The 23,225-nt window shown below is 39.8% G+C and overlaps 1 protein-coding gene across 5 annotated transcripts in view; it reads right to left on the reverse strand.

Annotated features, from left to right (window-relative positions):
• Positions 1-21,932, reverse strand: part of map7d1a (MAP7 domain containing 1a) — a 38,476-nt gene extending 16,544 nt beyond the window's left edge. For 3 of the 5 annotated variants that reach the window (XM_087848329.1, XM_087848330.1, XM_087848327.1), the window contains exons 1-4: positions 21,526-21,932; positions 5,753-5,953; positions 2,948-3,016; positions 2,297-2,317 (exon numbers count right to left, since the gene is read on the reverse strand). In XM_087848329.1, the coding sequence (XP_087704455.1) occupies positions 2,297-2,317; positions 2,948-3,016; positions 5,753-5,953; positions 21,526-21,595 (361 nt within the window). In that variant the 5' untranslated portion in view covers positions 21,596-21,932. The remainder of the gene's footprint in view (positions 1-2,296; positions 2,318-2,947; positions 3,017-5,752; positions 5,954-21,525) is intronic. The other 2 variants (XM_087848328.1, XM_087848331.1) reach the window with 1 other exon arrangement.
• Between the last annotated feature and the right edge of the window lie 1,293 nt (positions 21,933-23,225).

Genomic DNA, 23,225 nt, shown 5'->3' on the forward strand with positions numbered 1-23,225 from the left:
AACATTGAAGCAATCCCAAAATCAAGCAACTCTGATGTTTTACATTACATAAAGCAGTTTTTGAAAAAGAAATGTTGCTCTTCACATCAGACCTCTTTTTGAGTTTGGAAAAAAATAAATTCAATACTGCATAAAACCAAATTAGATGGATGCAGGACTTCTGAACTGACATTTTTATGTCATCGTAATCGCATACAGCTTACACTTCAGCTTCAGTAAACCACACACTTTGATATGGAAATCACCTCTTTGTCACAGAGCCATTCAAAAACAGCGTGAAGGAGGCTTTTGCAGCTGCCTCTGTGTACACAACTCTTCGTACTTCTTTAAACTACAAACCTCCACGAACAATCGGCTTTTCAAAGAAGTAAAGCTTTGCGCCCTGAAGCGCTTGATGCGCCAAAATCAACTGATAGTGGATTCCAGACCAGAGTGATGGATAATTGCAGAGGCACTGGAGGCTAGGGGAACTGAAATTTATAAAAGTTATACTGAGGCCCTGCATGTCAGCATCTCGCAGAAAACACTTCTAACTGCTGCAGTGCATATATCAGAGTTCGATGGCCCCGATTTGAGACGTACCTTAACTCTACCTTCCACGGACTTAAAGCTCTAGGGAACTTTAAGTAGAGCACAGTGGAAACTGTTTTATAATTCACCTATTGTGCAGTGATGAGACGAATAGGGGGAGGAAATAGATCCCAGCGCCTACAAATGCAGTTTTCCACATCCAGTGTTTCCTCCCTTCTCAGAAGGGAAACCTTTAGGTCACACAAGTGTTTCCACTCTTTCCATGCAAGTCAGGTCTGTGACATTTGTTGATTACGTTTTTAAATTTGATTCTCTCGCAGTTGCAATGGTTTTTTCAGAATATAGGTGTGGGTTGCAGGAGGAAATGAGCTGGATACTGGCTGGGGTCTTGACGGTTACAGTGTACCAGAGCGACACTGACATTCCTCAACTTTCTCATGACGATGATCCGCGCTGACAAGCAGCATCTAGACCTGCTACAGTATGGCCATTAAATAGTCATTGCCAAAGGGCTGCGCTAACCCTGGTACATTAAGTATTTATACCTTCTCACCAAAGATGGACAGGGTATGAGAGTAGCATGTATCTATGCAACTATAACAGAACAAATCCAATAGCAGATGAGCTCGTATATGTCGATTTTTTTTCTACTTATACCTCTGCTACTAGAAATGGTTCTGGCGATATAAGATCCCTTAAGCTGATATTGTAAACACAAGCTTTGGCAGGATCGCATCTTTTATCCCAAGCTGGCTGAGAGTATTAGATCAGACCCCTACCATCTGGCGTACCACAGCGATCACCCAATTAGACTGATCCACAGTATGAAGTCTGCTGACCTCATCTTACTGCCATCCAACACAAATTTGGATTAGACAGCAAAGCTTTACAGAAAGTACGAGTGTGACAACAACCAGCTTTAAAAAAAGAACTGCGTTGTGTGACTTTCACGCAAGTATCGCTGTCCGTACAGGCTGGGTGATATGCAACTCGGCTCAGTATCTGAACACTAATTTACATATTTTCCCTTTTAAGAACATTTTGAACTTTTTTTGTCCTGTTTGGCAACATAAAGTTGTTTATATATAATTTCACAGCCAAGATAAATTCGGCAGCAAACCATCAATTCATCCAGTAAGATGATTATCATGGTGGTTTTGTGGCTTGGTGTTTGTACTTTTTTTTTTTTAATCCAAAGAGCTTTGTGGTGACTGCTGTTAGAACGTGGATAAACAACAGTCAGTGTAAGGGCGGGCTTCTCGTCACCCACAGCTTCCTGTTAAGTAACAGGGTTTTCACACATAAATGATGGTTTAGTGAGTACATGATTTTTGTTTAAGTCATATTTATGATGTTCAGAGAAAGGGTGAAATTTTTAATTTTTGTCACAGGAAAAGAGGAGGATTAAAACAAGAAACATTATGGGGATTAAATAAATGAAAAGGCTCTAGGGCTGGGTTTTATTACCAAAAGTCAATATGCAAATTTTGTCTTTGCAGCACTTAACTTGATATATATATATTTTAAAAAGTGTAATTATGCTTTAATTTACAAAAAAGCTTTATTTTTGTTACACTATTACTGAAACAGTAGTCATTATTCTACATGCTGCTTCTCTTTATAGGCAGGATCATTGAGCTTTTGGTGCATTCCCCAGCTCTAGCTTTTACTACTGAACTTTATTAAGCTGAAACTGCATGATCAAAAAGGGTATTCATTGGCACCACCACCACCACCACCACAAAAACACAGGTGAGTGGCTTACCTTGCAACTTGCTGAGCTCTTCTGCAGGAGTAAAGGGTGAGAGAAAAGATAGAGGCAGCTGTCAATCATGCAAAGCAGTGCATGGCAAGTAGGCAAGTGATAATGTGAGAGCCACGTGTTAAACAAAAAGAGAGACAACTCATAGGTGCTGAGAGAGATGTGACATTTCTTGAAAATGCATCAGTGTAAGTTGGGGCACTTTCTCGGCTTCCACAACTCGTGATAAGTTATAAAAGTTATAAAATATTCAGCGCCATCAACGTGTACGTTTTTGTCATTCGTGCAGCATTCTTGAACAATGTGATGTGTATCAGTTGAGCTAAAGCAATGGGTTTGTTCATACAAAAACAATAAATAAGCGTCTTGATAGTGCTCAAGACTGTTTCAGCATGCATGCAGAAAACAGATGCTCACTTGTCTCTGTTAAAATGGTGGCTTGGCTTTTACTGATTTTGGCCCATTTTCTGTAGAAGTCCAAACTACCTTTTTATCCTCTCCAAGTGTCGGTGTGTATAATATTGCGCATGCCTTTTGCAGCCTAAAGCCAACCCAGTAGCCAAACAACTGCTAACAACCTCCTCCACCCTAACACCAGATGGAGCTCTCTATCCATTTAAAAGAAATGGCCTCCCACCCCTGGTTTTTACTTACCTAGATATTTCGCTTTCTCCTCTCGCCGCTCTTTTGCAAGCTTCTGCCTGTCTTCTGACTTCATGGCATCTAAGATTAGAACGAAGGCAGAAGAAAGAGGATTGATGATAGGTATCACTTTGCATCATCCAAACTGATTAAATCATCTCCAGACACTTTATATATTGGAAATTGGAAATTCTGGTTATTATATAGCATTTTTCTACTCTACTTGGGGACTCAAAATGCTTTATCATGCATGTCTTATTCACCCATTCTCTCTCTCCCCCTCTGTCTCTCTCTCACATACACACACACTCACATACACTGTTGTGTTCAGTTTCCTTCTGAAGCAGTATTTTAAATCTTGGGCATGTACGTGTTTCTTTGCAGGTGCAAAAAGCAGCTATAAATCAGATTTGCACATGTGAAACAAGTAACAAACCATGAAAGCCTGAGAATGATTCAGTATCTGCAGATTTCTAGCATTGCATCTCCCAGTACTTAAAATGATATCTATTTGAAACACACCTACTAAGATATCAGTTAAAGCCTACTAGTCAAGGGCACCTTTTGAAGATATAGAGAATACATCATTTAATCATAACTTCTACAATCTTCTAAAAGCCCCACAGAAAACCACTCCATTTCAAACCATCCTCAGCAGCAAACTGACTTCAGGCATCAATGATGCATCTGACCTCATATAAATAGAAATGCAGTAAATGCCTTCTTCACTGCTATAAAGTCATTGCAGCAATGGCTTTTTAATCTCTAAATGGCTCCACAAGAAAATCCATGGCATAATGCATTGACAGGAAACTTACTGACTGACTGACTAACATCACAATGTCAACACTAATGCACAACCTAGGGCTACCGATAATGTATATTCTATTATCTAGATTAAGATACAACAGGAAAAAATGAAGAAAATTCTGCCAGCAAGCCAATCCCATCAAAATAGAAGCAGCAGCATGTAGCAAATACCAGAAATCTCGTAGTGTGGGTGACTTGAATATGTTATAACTAAATTATATAAACATAGCTTTCTGACACAGTAATTTAAATTTTGGGCATGTCTAGTGAAAAATGCTCAAACAAGCCAAAGGCACACTTTGTCTTGGTATGTGAGCCAAAGAATATAGCAATAAAGATCATTTACAACTAACAAAAACAGTCAGTGGAACAGTGTGTTGAGATGTGGTTGGTAACCCATATTAAATTAACACTTATAGTTGATGTTAAAACAGATTTAAATTGGGGAAAGGTTAATTATTTTTTCTTGTAATTGCATGTTTTTTTTCTCAACAGTATGTATGCAACTCATTTCTGCAGACTCTCCAAATTAATTACTGTGAAACACCATTTCTACCACAGCCAACATACCCTAGTACCACCCACTGAGAACAGTGACACAGAAGGCATTCTTGATCGTTCTTGAGCCTTTAGTCTACATCCTCCTCCTCGATCTTTACGGTCCAGATGTTCAGCATCAATCACAAAGGAAATCACTCCTCAGCAACATCGAATAGGGGGAGGTGTAAATCATGAAGACGAAAACAATCTGCCATGCAGCCTCCCCTAAGAACAACTCCTGACCTACATTGATATTTATAGTATGTTGGAAATGCCATGTGCGTGGCCTTGGTAAGTGTTACTTGCTGATGTTCGCAACTCACCACCATGTTAATCACAAAGTCAAATGTACAAGGTGTCCAAGAGGAAAACAGACTGGCCTAGAAAATACTACGAGGTACGGCATCTGAGTTTCAGACTGCTCACGCTTGCTCTTAAAATGTCAGTTCTGTTATTTCTTTGGCTCCGATCTTTACAAATGGAGCAGCGCAGGATATACGGATTACTGGGGTAGTAGTCAGGATGCAAGAAAATGAGCATGCTTAAGAGACTTTCACTAAGTTAACAATTTGGCCTTTGCCACCATTAACATCTGGCATAATCACAACACTGAAACAAACATTGCAAGAAGCGACGCAAGCAGAATCTTTTGGACAGAAGTCAGACTGAACTGTCTAGCAAAACTGTTTAAACAGCAAAGGCAGTTTCCTTAAAGAGTCATTTGCATGATATCTGTGTGTAAGGTGCACACCTTACATAAAGTTTGGAGACCCAGGACAGGGCAAACTTTGGCAAATAAAGCAAGAAGTCTCAATATAACCATAAGGAGGTATCCAGCTGTGCAGTATTTTCTAAGATTGGGAGACACCTGGAACTTGTGGGGGTGTAGTCCTGTCACTTTACTCTAAGAGAATAAAGATCATGACCACAGTAAAATGTTATTAGCTGAAAAATAAAAAGAAATAAGGTTGGGGTTTGTTTTTTTTAAGAGAAAGACACTTTTTGTACAGAGTCCTAGTGGAACAGTGTGGAACAACTACAGTGCAAACGGCACGTAAACCTCAATGCCTTCTTGGAATAACTCTTTGAAATGGAAATTTCAATATAGGTTCCATCTGCAGACCGTTCATTGGAGATTAGTGCATAGCAGTGATCACCAATAGCTATCCACTTACCAAAAGCTAATTTGTTCATATTCTGCAGAGATATTTTCCATGCTAATATAGTTCAGGCTAAGCTGTTCTCACATAACATAACATCCTGTGCAGCGACTGTTCCAACACATAAAGATAACCTGCAGCAGCACTATTGGATTTTGCTTTGTGTCTGAAAGCCTGTGGTCACTGTGACTCCGATACTGGCCCAAGAGAGCTGAGTTAACTCCAGCTTAATGCAAAAGTGTAATTATACCATTACCATTACCTCTAAGGAACACTTCAAAAGATAAAATCTTTCATTTTTGCTCACCTCGTTTTGACTTGAGGGCTGGTGATGCTGGTGACGCAGGTGATCGAGAGATAATGTCAGATTTTGAAGGGGTCGTCCGTCTTCGGTCTGTATCTTTCTTAGCTGGAGAATCCATCCTCTCGGTGTTGTCCGTCTTCAAAGGACTGCTTTCCCCCTCTGGATCAGGTCTAACAGGGTTTGTGTTTAGAACTGGGCAGGGAGCTGGTGGAACAGAAAAATACAAAATAAATTTAAGTTAGTAAATGAAGAGCCAAAAGGTAACAGGAATCTGTAACTCAACCTGTTTATCTTCATTCCATGTACTACTGAGCCTATGAAGTAGTTCAGTGTGCATGACGTAAATTTCTTGAAGTGTGAGGTGGAGCCGACTGATAGGAGAGGATCTTTAAGAACAACATTCTCACCACCGAAAGAAAATAATCCAACTGAACACTGCAAAAGTAATGAGTGAGATGTCTCTGTTTCTGTACAAAATTCTTTCAAAGACTGAAAAATATTATCAATTGCAGAGATTGCACCATTTGTCAAGAAGCACGAGATGATAAGTCCAAAGCCTCCTTTTCTGTCTCTACACAGAATAGCATTTCTACTGTGCTACCGATTTATTGACAGACTGGCCTGTACAAATAGCCTGAGTCTCTGGCAGAGCAAAACACTGTAATTGCTTTTTGGCATCCTGATGATTCTATTGAGTCATTGGAAAACAAAATCTGAGTAATCATCTATCCAAAAATGGTTAAACTTCCTGTTTTTAATGAAAACGACTCAGGAGCACACAGTTTAGGTTCAGCAGTCATCTGTAGATTTTTTTTTTTTTTTTGGGAGGGGGGCTGGGGTGGCCTTTTAGGGTGGCAGCTTTACTAATAGCACTATGACTCACATTTGGCAGGCTGCTGAACTTGAATCTCTAACTCAAACATTAGTTTGCCCAGGCTTTGACGGTCAAACAAAGACCCTCATGGCAGGGACACTTGGCTTTGTCCACTCAGCACTGTATCCCTGCACTCCCCGTGGAACCATGTTGGGGAACAGTGTTTTCTGTATAGTGTCTGAAGGTACACACTGGGGCAACATGCTGTAAATTATTCAGACTTATCCAAAAACAGCGCAGACAGTTGGGGGCTGTCACACGAAGACAGTGAGTGCGCTGAAGATTTACTATAGAAATGCTGTGCTGTTCAACAGTTTGCACAGAAAAGGAACAATCAGCAACGAGGCCAATTCTGTGCAGCTTCAAAGGGAATTGATCAATTTTTGTGTAAACTGTACAGTGTGCCTCTTAAGCTTTAAACGGACTGTGGAACTCAATGCGCGCGCACACACACACACACACACACACACGTCTGTACGTCTGCTGCCTTGTCCATAAAAACCTGAAAACAGTCTGTATGGATGAGTGTCATCCAAGAGAGTTGGTCAACCTTCAACTACTGCAACTGCAGACACTTGGTAGAATTCAAAAAGTAATAAAGACATAGGGCAGAAGTTGTCTGAACTCTGCTTGGCACATAGGCTATGTAAGCAATCTGGGAAATGAAGCCTGTTGCTGATGAACCTGAACTGCACAAAGGCTGACAGGCAGTAAGAGTCTATGAAAGAGTTCAGCCGGGAGACAAGACAATGCAATTTCATTGTCAAAGCATGCCACTATTAAATAAGCATTCCTCGGGCAGTGATGTGCTGTGACAGAGAGGGGCCATTGTTGTGGTCTCTGCATAGCAACGGGACAGCAGCCAAAACACTGCAATGACAGTGAGAGCGGAAAGGAAGAGGGGGATGGTGGTGAGATAGGCGGAACGTAGACGATGACCACTAAAATCTGTTCGGTGCAAGCCTGCGTAAAAAAGGCTAATATAAGAGCCAATCATGTTTCAAAGGGGAAAAAAATACCACAGGAAATTATGCAATGTAATACAACAAGAAGGGATATTTTTACTGGATTTGGTCAGGTTAAATCATCCAGATTATGTCTTTGCACAGAAAACTATTCTTGTGATTTAGTAATCAAACCCTGCTACATTTTTTTGCTACACAGAACCTCAGGTGTTGCACCTGTGAAGTCTCAGGTTATGACTCACACAAACCTTATCTTGGAATTTATCATCTGGCCCTTTTTTCTCACCCATCCCAGAGGGCAGATATGACAGCTAGACTACCAAACGTGGCAGGAGCTGGTACAGCTCTAACATTATACTCTGAGCACTTTTCAATACACCTGGGAACTGGAACCACAAAGAACTAACTCGCAGGACTGTGTGTAGCTGGTGACAGGGTTATTGTACTGTATATTGGTAATGATGAAGAGAGTGAGAACATAGAATACTCTGTTGTGTAGGTGGTAGTGACAACGAATAGGAATGAAACCTGAGGTAGAAAAACTGGATGGGAGTTGAGGGAGAGGACTGCTGCTGTGTATGAAGAGACTGAAACAAGGGTTGATTGATACAGCGCTCCTTCTGTACATAGTTTTTGTAGACCTGCCATTTCTTCTTTGAAACCCATTTGTTCAGTTTTCTCAAATTTAAGGATACTGCACTCTCTGTCAAGATATGTGAAATTTGTGGCTAATAGCTCTTGGGAATCATCTTAATAGTGCAAAAATGCTACTTTATCCCCATCACACCATTTTTTGTACATTCAAATAAAGAAATGGAAATAAATTATGTGTTTTTGTCAAAGGGTGGTAGTTGTAATTGGTGTACACCAAACACTGCTTCATCCCTTGAGTTGGGTGCCTTTTTATGCTTGAATGATTGAGTCAGTAAAGCTAACTCACAAAGTAAAGCTGCATATTTGATTTAGCAGATTTTTATGCTGCATGTCCTCCCTCATGCAACTGGGGCCTGCAACTGGCCTGAAAATTAGTAAAAAAAAAAAAAAAGAAATTAAAAAAAAGCAGCCTACGTCCAAAGAAAACTTTAAAGGTTTTTCGGAGAGTAAGTATTGCTCAAGGGCACTGAACAGATAACAACAAACCTTGGCTTCTTGGAAATAAAATATATAGAAATGAGGGTTAACAGAGTTTTGCACTGTACTGTATATGTCGATGGTTCTGCACTAATTCACTCTGTCAAAACTGCATATAAACACAGGAGACACAAAGCCAGGAACCAAGGATGCACACAATAAATTGTGAAGTGATGCACAGAATGTCAGCACAAGTTTGTTCACAAGTATCCTCCACTTATCACCTTCAACATAAAAATGTCAAAGACGTCTGCTAAGTTAGTAGTTACGTAATTGCTCTAATTTACGGACTATTGCATGTCTTTAGCTGACAGTAATGGGTGCTGGTGCATTTGGAAAGCTGTCCATGCAGTGACCCCTAAAAGCAAACACGACGGGGACACACTAATGTGGTGCTTGGAACAGGATGCTTGAGTAATATTTGCACAAATGAGCTAAATGCAATGACGAAACGCATGGCACTAATCTAATTCTGCAGTTTACAAATTCGCTGTTGTAAATGTTCTGAAACTGGCTTGAGCAAAGCTAATGAAATTATCTAGCTCTTGTACAATGAAATGTTCTCATTTGGAGCATTTATATGTGAAATCATTGCCAAAAGACAATTATCCACTTAATTCTATTACATTATGACTCACGTCATGGTGTCTTCAGAACTGTTATTTCAAAGAGGCGACATAGGTAAATGTGCCTTTTTTTTTTTTTTACTTTTCAACGGCAAATGTTGAGATAAGAATATTTTAAAAAGAAAAATAAATAAAATACAAAAGTTGTGTTTAATGGCCAAATCATTGCATTTCATATTTACTTCCATTTTAAACATCTTCCCAACTTTTTGGGGGACAATAACAGTGAGACTCTACCACCTAAGGTTGTTCTTAATTAACCTATAACTACACCCTCTCTGTATTTACGCGGCAGTTTCCAACAACCGAAAGCCATTAGACCACCTGCTTGTCACTTACATTATTCATAAATCAATGCACATCAGCTTCCTCTGAGAGGCTGGAGTCTCCACCAAGCACGAACACGGAAAAACACTTTGGTCCATCTTATTATTGGAAGCGCAGAGAAAAAAATGCACAATGCTTGGGTCATTATTTCACAAGCCTGATAAAATCTCACACAGGATGCTGACTGCGGTGTGTACCTCTAGCATCTGTCAATGATTCAGCTTTGTAGTATGAGCATTCAACCCCACATAATATTTATCTTTATTTGTCTGATAATCCAAAATCTCTCATTGATTTCATCTGGCAAATCTGGGGCTACAAAGAAAATCATGTTTAAGAGCAACAAAAAGACATGATGTCCTGGTGTGGATGCTTTGTTTTGTTCCCCTGCATATTATATGGGTATGAGAAAACCAAGAGACTAAAGTAAAGTGGGTCAGAGGCCGTTTGGGAATCTGTAGCATGCCGTGTATGATTCGGTTGAACATACAGCTCAACCACATCTCTGTTACCCCCATCAGGTCTCCTGTGTGGCGACTCTAGCTGCAGGTGTTGAACAAAGCCTACTGCACCAAGCTGAAGGACATTTACATTTAAAAGTCGACAGAATGGCACAAAGTATCTATAAAAATTGGCGAAAAAATGGTAAAGAAATCCCTGCAGAAGTGCGTGTATGCACGGATGCACAGTGTGGGAGCAAAATGACAGGTTGAGAATCAGCAGGTAATTAGCAGAAACTCCATCCCATTTTTCAGTTGGAACCACAGCATGAAACTTCAAATGTTGAGTTGGGAAAGCACACAGCACAGCATCTAATGACGTCCATTGTACATTCAACCCCAAAGCACAATTACAAAGGAATTTAGCGGTTTACAGTCCGACTGAAGATATTGTGGGTAAAGGGCCAAGTTAAAACTGGGGCAACTGGTTCTACTGCCACACCAAATGTGATTAAGCATAAATCCATTTTCACAGCATATTACTTTGTTAGAGCAGGTGTATAAATACCCACGCCGCAGAGCCCTTTTTCCACCTCCTAAACAGTCACATCATAAACTGCAATGCAGAAAAATCCTTCCAGGTTAATTATTTCAGTAACAACAGACTAGAAATATTTTCTTTGTTCAAACAATAAAAAATAACTATTGCGAAATGAAGCAGAGGTGAGAAAGGCTTGTACTTGGAACAGCCAACAGCCAATTTCAATGAAAATAGCACAAATACAAAAACCACAGATTCTGACAGGCAGACGTGTTTGTACTCTCAAATAATATACCACACAGCTGTTTATTTCTACCTGTTCTAACCTCACAGGGGAACTATGATCCAGGATAACAAAAAATTCTATGTAGCAAAGCAAAACACATGACTCACTATGACAGAGTCAGCAAACTGCACAAACAACAGCACATTCTTATGGCAGCGACTGCTCAGGGAGGAATACTTTCGGCCAGGAAGAGCTGTAAAACATATAAATATGAAATTGTGGCAGGTACTCCTTTGTGAGAAATGCATCAAAGTAGTGGAAAGCTTTAAACATTTTCTTGTCATCCCAGAGCTCTGCCAAAGTTTTTGGCAAGACACAAATCAGAGTAAGAATATAATGGAAAATTTATGAAGCCAAGAGCTTTAATCCTATGTACATCCCTATTGTGCCAAACAGATAAGAAGAAAAAATGGCCAGTGTTAACACCACCTATAAAATTGACTAAAATACAAATAAATAAAACAACCATAGATAAAGAGAGTGGAAATGCAGCACATTCCCAGGAAAATGTAAATGGGCCTACCAAGAGGTGAGGCAACTGTATTGAGCCTTGGAGCATAAAATCAAAAGACTGGAAAGGGAAAAGGGCGGTAACAAAGGGGGGAGGGAGGGTATGGAAACAAGGAGAATGGATCTGCATCTCATTTAGGATGGGCCTGGGGAGTAATGAACTACCTCATTGCTTACTGCCTAACCCATCACCCCTTCACCCCGTTGTGTCCCTCCTGCACCGAATAGGATGATGTAAGAGGGCAAGGGGCCCAGACACACAGGAAGCCTAGTGTAAACAACAAGCACAGGCTCAAAGCCAGACCAGGCCCTGTGTGCGCGAGAACAAAGGTTTAAGTAGATGCAACTGCACCTTAGACTTTACTTATTTATAACTGAGGAAAGGCTCATTAATTAGGGGAAATTCCTTAAACAGCTATAGGCAGAAATCTAGAAAAGTAAAAATATAAATGGGGGGAAAGGGGAAAAAAGCCTCTGCAACCAGTCGAGCATGTGCATATGTAGGTATTTTACATGCACTAAAAACAGGTCCCTGTTCTTCTAGATGTAGGTCATTTGCTAAGTATAAGTTTCTATATGGACTCTTTAATTTCCAACATGAATTATGAATTTTGTGATTATGTGATTTTTAACAAGCCCAATGCGTGACTCAGCGACAAAGTGCTGGCAGAAGATAGTTTGGTACATTTTTACTGGCTGATAAAACATGTGAATTTGATGTAATGGACAGACGATATGTCAATCTCTATTTATAAATGTGTGATAATGTGTTTCCATAACAACAGAAGAAAGGAAATGAATGAGGGGGGTGTAAGAATCAACTGTTGTTCTCAAATTATTAATTGGATGGTGTATACAGTGTTTTAAAAGTGTGCCGCATTTTTTAAAATCTTCAAACATATTTTTGTTTGCCCTACAGTGTAAAATACAAAGACTTTCAATCACATGATAGAAAACATAATATAGTGACATAAGCTGCACACTGACTCATCAGATTTTACTAATGTCTGCCTTATAAAAACAAAAAGTGGCAGTGCACACCAAGCAACAAGGCTCAAGACCGTTCAGATCACAGCATTCCTTCCCTGCATAGTAACTGGTCACTGAATACTAATGTCTCCGTCAATGACTGCAACGGCGTTCATCCCATCACCTGGACTGGACCAACAACAATGCCCGGCATTTAGTTGCTGCTCTCCCCTGCACCAGTGTATGTGCCAAAACTACCGCGCTGATGAAAGGCTCCGCTTATCTGAACCAGCAGCGGATCCCTAGGGATCCCGCATCTGCTGCTGCCACCAACATGCTCCAACATACACACAGGACTAACAAAAACGCTCCGACCAGAGGTGGGAGAAAGTGTCAAGCATCTCTACACTTAAACTGCTCTGAAGGACAGCGGAGGACAAGGAGGTTGTGCAAAATGCTTTAATAACTGGAAGCAGTAAAGAATGCCGGTCAGGAGTGCCTGACCGGCATTCTTTACCAGCTTTACATCCCTTTTGGGAGTTAGGAAATGGTTTCAATGACTGCGTTTTTCCTTGTTCCCTATCACACTCCAGGACCAGGTTTAGTCAGAAGAGGTTAGGAACAATTTGTCACAGTTTTAGCTTGATCTTTGGGGAATTTAATTTTCCTTGACCCCAATTACTCTAATATTATTATGCCAAAGCCTATTAACAAGAAGAACAATGCTTCACTGTAACTTCAAGGGCAACAGAGTCAAAATTTATAATGGATTCTTATGACTGACTACATGTCGTTGGCATTTTTACTAGATAAAAACATCCAGTAGATTTCAATAGCCCGTGGTTAGCCAGGTAGGATGTCATAAAGTTTATTTGACTCCTCAATGCCTCCATGGAAGCTTCGGTAATATGATTTTCTCTAATTTTCTATTTCTGTCACAACCTAATTTCAGTTTCTTTGTACAAGACTCCAGAATTAACACTAATTTGGAAATATAATAAAGACCAAACTGGTTCTAGCTGTTTGAAGTAGTACTGGTGCTTTTGAAACATCCCTAGGAACAATAAATAGGTACAGACAATATAATTGGTGACAGCAGTGCTGTGGACATTTCATAATAGCCTTGACTATGTGTCCTTTAAAATGTAGCTCACAGAGCAGTTTGTCATTTTGTTGCAATATGCCTATTTTTGTAAACATTACCTAAAGTAAAAATCATCCCAAGCAGTAATCTTATGACCATCCAACATACAATTACATTTAAAAGTTGTCATTAACTGGATTTTTGTCTCCCCACATAAGACCCGCAACTTCTTTGCTGGCTACAGGGTCCACTCTTGGGTTTCATAATCACAGGTAACTTCTTAAGAAGAAGCAAACATCATTACAATACTTTCATCCCCAGAGGCCTGCATTGATCTTACGGTATTTTAAAATGTTGCATTTATTTAGAAAGTAAGCACTTTTCTTTTAATACAAATACAAAAAAAGTTCTGATTACATGAAATACGGTGAAAATCAGGAAACTGTAGGGAGACCAAGATGTGTTTACACTATAAGAGGTACGCCCTTTAGCTGAAGAGAGGCTGATCTAATAATAGCAGATAGGTCTGGTGACTGGACGAATAAAGAGCATGGAGCAGTCCTGTCTGGGATATTTTCAGAGCAGTAGAGTGGTATGAACAAGCAATACAATCCAAATCAAGACTTCCCTCTACTCGTCCTTCCTCTAGTGTACCAGAGAGAAGGGTGGTACAGCTCACTGATAATAAATTTAGGCTCCAGCACTGCCGCATGAGCTTCCTTCAAGAATCTTACAGTCAAGGCTAAAAGACAGAAGGTGGTTTGGGAATGCAGATGCATTCCAAGTAGCACTTTTTTGTGTTGCATTTTGTTTCTTATTGCATGAAGGTGCATTCAGTTTGTTGAATGTGGCTCGTCATTCTTAGGTCCAGTAATTTAAACAGCTTTTGCACATTTTATTTTTAAAAAATTTCTATATTGACTATTAACAGTGATGCAGGTGAATCCCTCTAATCAAACTGGAAATGGGGCATCCTACCAACAGATCTAAAAATCTCACCAATATGCTTAACAAAATCCGTTGGACCTGGCTGGGAGAAAGGTTAAGTACAGTTGTCTTCATTTTTGGCTTAACATACCTCGTAATACCCAAATAATAATGAGCTCTGAGACTAGCTTTAACTCCAGCAGCTCAAAGTCATCACAGATGGTCCTGGACAAGTTGTATCTGTCTGGATAATCAGCTGTATTACATATCAAAGGGTAGCGTTATATGGAAAAGACCAAAGGACCCGATGAGATAAATACAGGTTTTAGTAAAGCTAGTCTTCAAATTTATTTTCCAGAAGCAAATGGTGTTGGTGTCACAAGCATTTCACTTTAGAGGGAAGGGTATTAAAACTATAGCCTCAGGTCATTTTTATGTGTGACTAATAGCACATGTAATTGGACTGTGGAAATTGAGTGAATTAGTAGGGAATCAGGAATCAGCAGAGATATTTAAATGACATTAACCAAAATGTAATGTACTATTTGCACACAAACCCTGGCGTTTGACATGGCATGCAACTTAATTTGTTATAGATGGTTCAAAGATAGCCTGGTTTAACTCTAATCCCACCTTAATCCATATTTTCATGTTAAAGATACCATTTGTCTGTTTTTATAATTCAACTGTGAATTTCTGAAGCTCCGTCTATAGTTCTGAAGCTCCGTGTATCATGCAGGGTTGCGACACCGTTGACTCAGAAACATTTCCCAAAGTATTCAAAGCCACCTTTGTAGTTGTTGCTGCAACAGTTGGTATCTGCAGAACCACATTTTGCTGTGATGACACATGCAAACACACACAGAGACTCACAACGACAAAATAATCCTAGCTACACTTTGATGGCTGGTCATCACTGTATATATTTAGACAGCATGAAGATGATGATTATGATATATGGGAAGTTACAAATAAAAATAAACAAAAACACAAAAATATTGAACACCACACCCAACTTCTAACAATAATATATTGTAATAACAACAAGCCAAATTGTTGCAGCTGGTATATAATGGTGTCTGTATGCACTTACTGATCATTGCTATATCCTGGAAAAATACAACAAAAGCTTAATTCTTACATCTGTGCAGAATCTACGAAGAACGACGCAACCAATATAAGCGGCTGGTGCTGTTGACCCTATACCTGTGCATGGTAAACCCCTGCTGGTCTGCAATTTCTCTCTTTAAGTCAATTTGAAAGATAGCAACAGAAGAAGTAGTAGCTGGAAGTGCACAGGAAGAAACACTAGGACCGAATGGCCTAGTTAAAGTCATTGCAAGCTGTGTCAACATGTAGTTACACTACAGATTACCACCCAAGTTACAGCACAGGGTTTGAGAAGGGTTTGAGGTCATTGTGTACCTATGGCATAGATTTAACGCACAAGCATAAATCCATGCAATTCTTGTTAATGTGGAGGGTTTTCCAGAGACTTATCTCCCTTATAAGATTACAGAGTCTGGGTGGCATGACTTAAATTATCTGGGTGCTATACACTTAACTGAGAGAAATGCAATGAAATAGATTTTTTAATTTTTTTTCTGCTCCCTTCCTCTGTTACACTACTACATATCTTTGTTTCTGGGCCTTTTAGCTTATATGCTCATGTTTTTTAGTCTCTAAACATATATTGGGATGCCTGGTATTGGCACAATGCTAATGCCCAAACTAAAACATCATTCACATATGTATATACCAAAACTTTTAAACATTAGATAAACCAATGAGGGCTTTTATTATTAAAATAATGATCTTACTTTGATTGTTAGAAGGGTAAATTATTACAGATTATTCTGTGCACATCTTGAGTATTTGGAGAATATTTGTCTCTGGACAAAGTATTTGAATTGAAATGAAAGGTTAGCATGTTCTTTAACTTTAAAATGAACTTGAGCATATTCACACAGAGAAAGAACATACAAAATATGTATTGCTCTTGCTGCTCTATTTAAAAATGGAGCAACTATGACACTGATAATACTCAAATCATCTTGGTTTCTACAGTGTCAAACACCCTTAGAGCTGAGGCCCTTGTCACTGTCTCATTGCCAGTCCAGTGAGATTTTTGGCTCTTGTGTACTCAACTACAAATGCATCACTGTCAAAAGACTGCACTGTAGCTTTAAAAGCAGACCTCAGTGCCAGTGTTGGCATGACTTCAGTCGGTTCTGTGTGACTCAGATGTTTCTGTTTTTCCCCTTTTCTCTCCCAACTTAAAACATGGCACGAGTCCCATTATAAAGTTCACTCAGTGTAGAGTTTGAAAATATCTGAACATGGCCACCCACAGTAGCCTTAGAAGAATAATCAATTAATCTTGATACCAAAAGAAAAGCATCATCTTCTCAAAGTGTGTGGTAAAGTGTTACAGTTCACTCCGTTTGCCAGTTTAATCCTTTCAAGCATGCATGAAGTTTGGCATTTCTTGTTAAAAAGCCAGATTAAGATGCTTGGAAAAATCCATTAAATAGACAATGTAATCAGTGATTGCAGCCACATATGCTGAATTAATTGGATTATGTAATATGGAGCCAGCTCACTGATTGGTCCTTTTGTACGGGCACCAAGTAATACAAAAATGAGATGGAAAAAAACAGCATAAAAAACTGGAGAATATCAGAATCAGGTTTTTAATGACACTGCATGAACTGCAGAACATCTTGAGACAAGATCACCATTCATTGCTCCCACCAACACCTATCACAGAGAACATTACACATTGATAAAACTGATGAAGATGCGTCATTAATGGAGTTAGAAATGCAACAAAAATGGAAATGACTGCGCGACATGGGCATAAAACGGGAATTCAGAGTCGGCAATCGAATGAGTAAATCTGCTACAGCAGTGGAAATATTCTATTCAACTACTGAACATGCCAACATTTTTCACAGTAGATATATTTCTCTATTGATAGATTGTTTTGGTCTCATCTGATCAGACTATATTCTCTCAATAGTTCATTGGCTTGTCCAGATATTACGCATCAGAAGTTTAGATATACGTCTGTAACTGATGCTATCGGTATATTTTGCAACAATAAGCTTGCAACAGTCTTCAGAGAACTGTTTGCTTTTACTCATCATGAGATGTTTCTTGTGTGACACCTTGGAATTGAGACCATCGATTAGGACTGAACTACCTGATATTAATTTGCACGTAACAGAAATAGCCCATATGGAAAAGATATATATAAATCCTATAAAGTTTGTATCTGTCTTGTATGAAACTTGTATGAAAAGCATACAAGAGTGAAAACACATATAAGATCCCTTGAAAAATTATATAATGAAACTTGTATGTTTTGTATACTTACTAAAAAATAATATATGAAAGTAATGAGAAAGTGGCCACTTTCATGAGTAAATCATATATGTTTTTACTATTTCTTTTCCATATGGGAGATTTCAACTTGTTCATTGGCTTCCCATGGCTTTTTGCACCTCTGTGTTCAAAACTTCCACTTTATAAAACTTACATATTTGTTTTATATGTGTGAATTACTTTGACTGTTACCGATATCAAGTGACTATTTCATGTCACTAGCTCAGGGGTGGGCAATCTCAGTCCACGAGGGCCGGTGTCCCTGCAGGTTTTAGATCTCACCTTGGGTCAACACACCTGAATCACATGATTAGTTCGTTACCAGGCCTCTGGAGAACTTCAGGACATGTTGAGGAGCTAATTTAGCCATTTAAATCAGCTGTCTTGGTTCGAGGGCACATCTAAAACCTGCAGGGACACCGACCCTCGTGGACTGAGATTGCCCACCCCTGCACTAGCCCCATCAGAAATATATTTACAGAAAAACGTGTTGACTTGTTCAATGCTTATTTGGCCTACTTTATTTGTTCATGGTCAAGACATGTACTAGTTCTGTTTCAGGCAATTTTTCAAAAAAATTTTGATTGTTTTCTTACACCAATTTAGTAATCTGTCTCCTTGAGAATCCAATAAGTAAATACTTAATTTGAAAAGTGCAAATGCTGAAAGGCACCATAAGGTGATGTCTTCTTTTTTATTTTACTAAGATAGTATTGGGAGTTCTGCCCATACACTAATGAATACTTCCATCACGTGTGACTAGCAAATGTAATGCCATGAGCACTGGTTACTGCTAGGTTAATAATAAGTACTGGTGAAGGAAGCACCAGTGTGAAAGTTTCCAATCCCGTGTCCCCCAAATTCCAGAGCTAACTAGGTACACTGGAGCCCATAGAGGGTAGGATATAAAGATATGTCTTGGTGGGTCTTGGTACAGGTTGCGCACCCGGAGTATTTAATAGCATCCTGTATCTTTGTATCTTTAGAGACTACAAGCCATTCTCCATCTAATTACTTTACTTAGATCATTTAGATTGTTAATTAGCTCCAGTTCACACTGATAGTTTCACTGGAAATTTTTAACATTGTCCAGCCCTAACAGGAAAATCAATGGGCCACTTGGCCCTTCTACTTCCAGCATCCTTCACTCCTTTCTCACCTGCATTTTTATCCCAACTATGCACATGTAATGTTTTGTCGCTGAATGACGCAAAGTTGCAACATTAGCACAGACAGACATAGAAACCCAGTCAAAGTACTCTAAACCGGCTTTGTGGTAGTTTCTGCACAGTCTGGGACCACATTCCTGATGACATGCACACAGAGTCAACCTGCTAAAACTGATAATGGCAAGTTGTTTTTTTAAGTATACTGCCAATAAGCCACTGCTCAACATACAAAGTAAAATCCATATCTTTTTGATGTATATATTCACAAATGTTCTATCACAATCATTTTTTTTAACATGGTAACAGATATGAATCTTAATATACTCCCAGTTGGCCACGTTAAACATTAGTTCTTTCACATATCCTCAGAAACCCATGAAAACATCACCATAAGACATAATTCATCATGACATTGCAAACAACAACTCCCCTCTGATGTTAAAAGAACCCACATTAGTCAGTTAATTTAGAGGGGCCCATGTGACTCTGACCTCTGTTAATTTGCAAACACACCTAACAACCTAACAACCCCCCCAAATAAAAAAGTGTGGCACAGTTAATTGCATGTATTCCTTTGATTACATAATCACCCGTGCAAATGTGTAGCTGACTGATCTTGTTCACTACACGCTTGACAGGCAAAGCTGGTGGATTCTCCCTTATTACACAAGTGACAACACTATGAGCCGTCTTCTGTTAACTCCGCTTACGCTTTCAGTTGTCACTGTAGTTATAGTCTGCAGTCTGTGTGTTAGTTCAAACCCTCTGAGATGCCAGTAAATGTTCTAGAAAATGCAGGTAGACGTAGAACATAGAGCTTGTTTTTTATCTTAACTGGTCACAACCTTGTTGTTCAAGTTAAGAGGACAACAAAGCCCATCTGTGAAACAGCGAGGGAATGAAGAACTCAAGAAGATGAAAGCCTGAAAATAAAAGGGCGCAGACATCTGACAGCCCATTTTACTGTAATCCATGCTTTCGCTGCCTTCAGTTGTTGTGTCAATTATTTGCTGAGGAGGCAAGAATACATGTTTTTGGAGGACATGATGAAGCAAGACATTTTTAGCAACTAGTGTACCCTTTCTTCACTTTCATAACTGAGCTCATAAAGAGGTCAAATGTTTATTAAAGCAACATACTGGATTTAATGTAATATCATGCTTGAGTCGAATGTAGCAATGCAAGATTGCGTTGCTCACAAGGAGCATTGGATCTCTGATCATCAATGCATCAAAGAAACCTGCGGGAAGAACTTTTGATCATTTTTAATAAGCGTGGGAGCATAATAGTCTGGCTGACATCATTACATGAAACATAAGAGTGGCCTGAAATCAGTCTTCTTCTTGTGAGAGTGAGCTAGCCTTCAATGCAAGCTTTATTCAGAACATTTTGAAGGCACCTACAATCAGAGTAAAGCCTCTGTCCCCTCCTGCTTGAGACAGAGTCAAAACACACTGACCTCCCCCCACAGAGGAAAAGGAAGGAAGTTTTTTGTTATCAGACACATTGTATGTCCCCTTCTATTTCCAGAAACGGGCAACATGTCAATAATATACAGTGGTTTAACGTGGAAACCCAAATATTAGACCAGACTTGGTCTATCTGTCTTACATGAGAGATTTCACATTGGCAGACTTCCAGCATGGATATTCCATCTTGTCTCAGGCTCAGACATTTGTTACGACCGAATGGGAAAACTGTCCTTGAACTGCATGATTGTGGGATCACACCGTTTGTAATTGCACATATAAATCTGTAACTACGGCAAAGCTGGCCAGAGTGTGTTGCGGACTCTTCATCCTGCACTTTGGCCGGCAGCTGATCTCATTAAAATGTTCTAGATTTTAGGAGTTTGTTGATGCACCGCGGCACCAGCAGGGAGCGAGCATGACTGCACCTGTGCATAAACTATTCACTGAATTTGGAAAACATGCTCTGCTGGAGGAGAAGAGACGCAAAGAGGAGACCGCAAATGATACAAGACCGCCTGTGACTCCATCGTGTTAGTAGAGAGCTAAACATAACGTGAGGCGGGGGATGGGATGGGGTGAGACTAGTGAGATTACCTCATCTAGTGCAAATTGTGTTGTTATTATAACCCTTATAACCTGAGCTCTGTGCGAAAAAAATGGCAACAGATATTCTTTTTTTTAAGAGACAAGAACGGTCAGCTGATCGCACCGGTGTTTGACTTTTTCTCTACATTAAGATCTGCAAATTGATAAATCACCTCACAACACAGATTCAAATCTGCTCTGGGACTGAGGTGTTAAACTAGGCTGCGTTATCTTTACGCTTTATGAACGGTCTGTCTCCCTCTCTGCTCCCATAATAGATCAACATTAATAATTGATCCCACATTCATTATTCTCCATCACACTGTCGAGCCCGCAAACATTAATGTTTCCTAACCTCTAAATCTGACTCGACAACTATGTTGAGTCTTAAAACATTTCGTTGCAGCCTGACAAAGGACGTGGATGACAAAGCACTTGTGCATGATTTTGAATTCCCAAATTCCTGTCTATACTATGACTTACATGTTACTGCAGACAGAATATTTCCCTCCATTCCGGGAGCGATAGCCTCGCTTTCTGTTCTTTTGTTCATTCAAACATGCGAGTTTCGGCTCTTCCTCTCCAGCAGTCCTCTCATTCCTCAGGCAGGGATTCAGAGGTGGGGTGGGGTGGGGTGAGGGGGGGAGTTGGTCGAGTCACTCCAGTTGCATGAACTGGAAAAGGAAATCCTCCGGAGAGCGTCCAGATAGGTCAGAAATAAAAAAAAATAAATAAACAAACGAAACCCTCGCCTGTACAGCCAGCTGCTGTTCACCGGTCACTGCGTCTCTGAAAAGTTAGATGACAAGGTGTCCGAGGGAATATGGGAAGAAAGAGAGGCAACAAGAAGGAGGGAGAGAAGTTTCTCACTCCACGACACGCCACAGCTGATGCTCTGCTGGTGCAAACGATCCCTCACTGGCCTCCGGATCGGACTGTACCACTATCAACAAGGGGGTGCCACTCCGGTATTATTTGTTAAGTTATCCTTAACGATACAGAAGACACGAATAATTACTGATACATTCGAATGTGCTTAGCGCAAGATTAGCACAGATTTCACTGACATCACTGTATCGGTTTTCATGTTAAAAATATTTTTCCCTAACCTCCCCCCGACGTTTTGATTGGTTCTCTCACCCACAAAAACTACAACACTCGCAGCCGGTTCACAGTTCACATTCAAATAAACCTTTGACTTGTAAAGCGTACCTGTGTGCCTGGATGATATAGTTTAGTCTCTAGTTTGTCTAATTCATGAGTTGGTTAAAGCATTTTTCCCCACATAAAAATGTACCTACATACTGAAACCCCACAGAGGCGTGATCAGTACAACAGGTTTTCACGTGCTGCTGGGTAAATACTAGTATATCATTTTTAACCTGCAGAATTCAAATGCCTTTCCGGGATTATAATCCAGCATGCGGCTTTACAGGTTTATCTAGGAATCAGAATAACAGGAAAGGTGGCTTTTGTGTACTTTTAACCCCAGTTAAGTGCAGAAGGAAAACACCCCAAAGAAGAAAGGACTGAGTAGTCCACGTGATGATTATTGCAGCCTCCCATCTATAGTAGTACTTCTTCTCTTCCTATAATCTTTAGAGACATGTTAAAGAAGATTCATCTGAGATTTCAGAGTCTAAACGAAACCAGACATTCCCAAGCACACACTACAGCGGAGAAACAATAGTAGAAGATGAATTTCCATAAGACAGCTCAGTCAAAATACATACATAAGGTTTTATTTTGGAATCTACTTCAGCCTACTGCATTGAGATAATAAAATTGTGCAGACTTTGTGTGCAGTTTGTGTTTTTTAATTGTGGCAAAAACAAGTCCCTAAAAATGGATCTTGATTACACAGCATTTCTAAGAACTCCACTGTGTCTTCTCATCTACCACCTGTGGATCTCCTACAGCATCTGCCAAGGTGGGGGCTGGGCCAGGCGCCCATCGGCACGCTTGAGAGGGGACACCCTGTCAAAAGGACCCCATTGGGATTCTTTTGTGCAGCTGTTGAGTTGTATTCACCCAAACCCCCAAGAGCCACCTGTCACTGCAACTTGAAAGTGGGGGGTGCTCAAGAAAGTGGGGGTTGGGTATGCTGCTGGAGTGTGTTGGTTTTGCCAAATTGAAGCCAAAAAATGTGACCACATGTGTCTTAAAGTCTCCATGTACTTGTA

The sequence above is a fragment of the Neolamprologus brichardi genome, chromosome 11 (genome assembly GCF_056152115.1).
Source record: "Neolamprologus brichardi isolate AB-2024 chromosome 11, ASM5615211v1, whole genome shotgun sequence".
NCBI lineage: Eukaryota > Metazoa > Chordata > Actinopteri > Cichliformes > Cichlidae > Neolamprologus > Neolamprologus brichardi.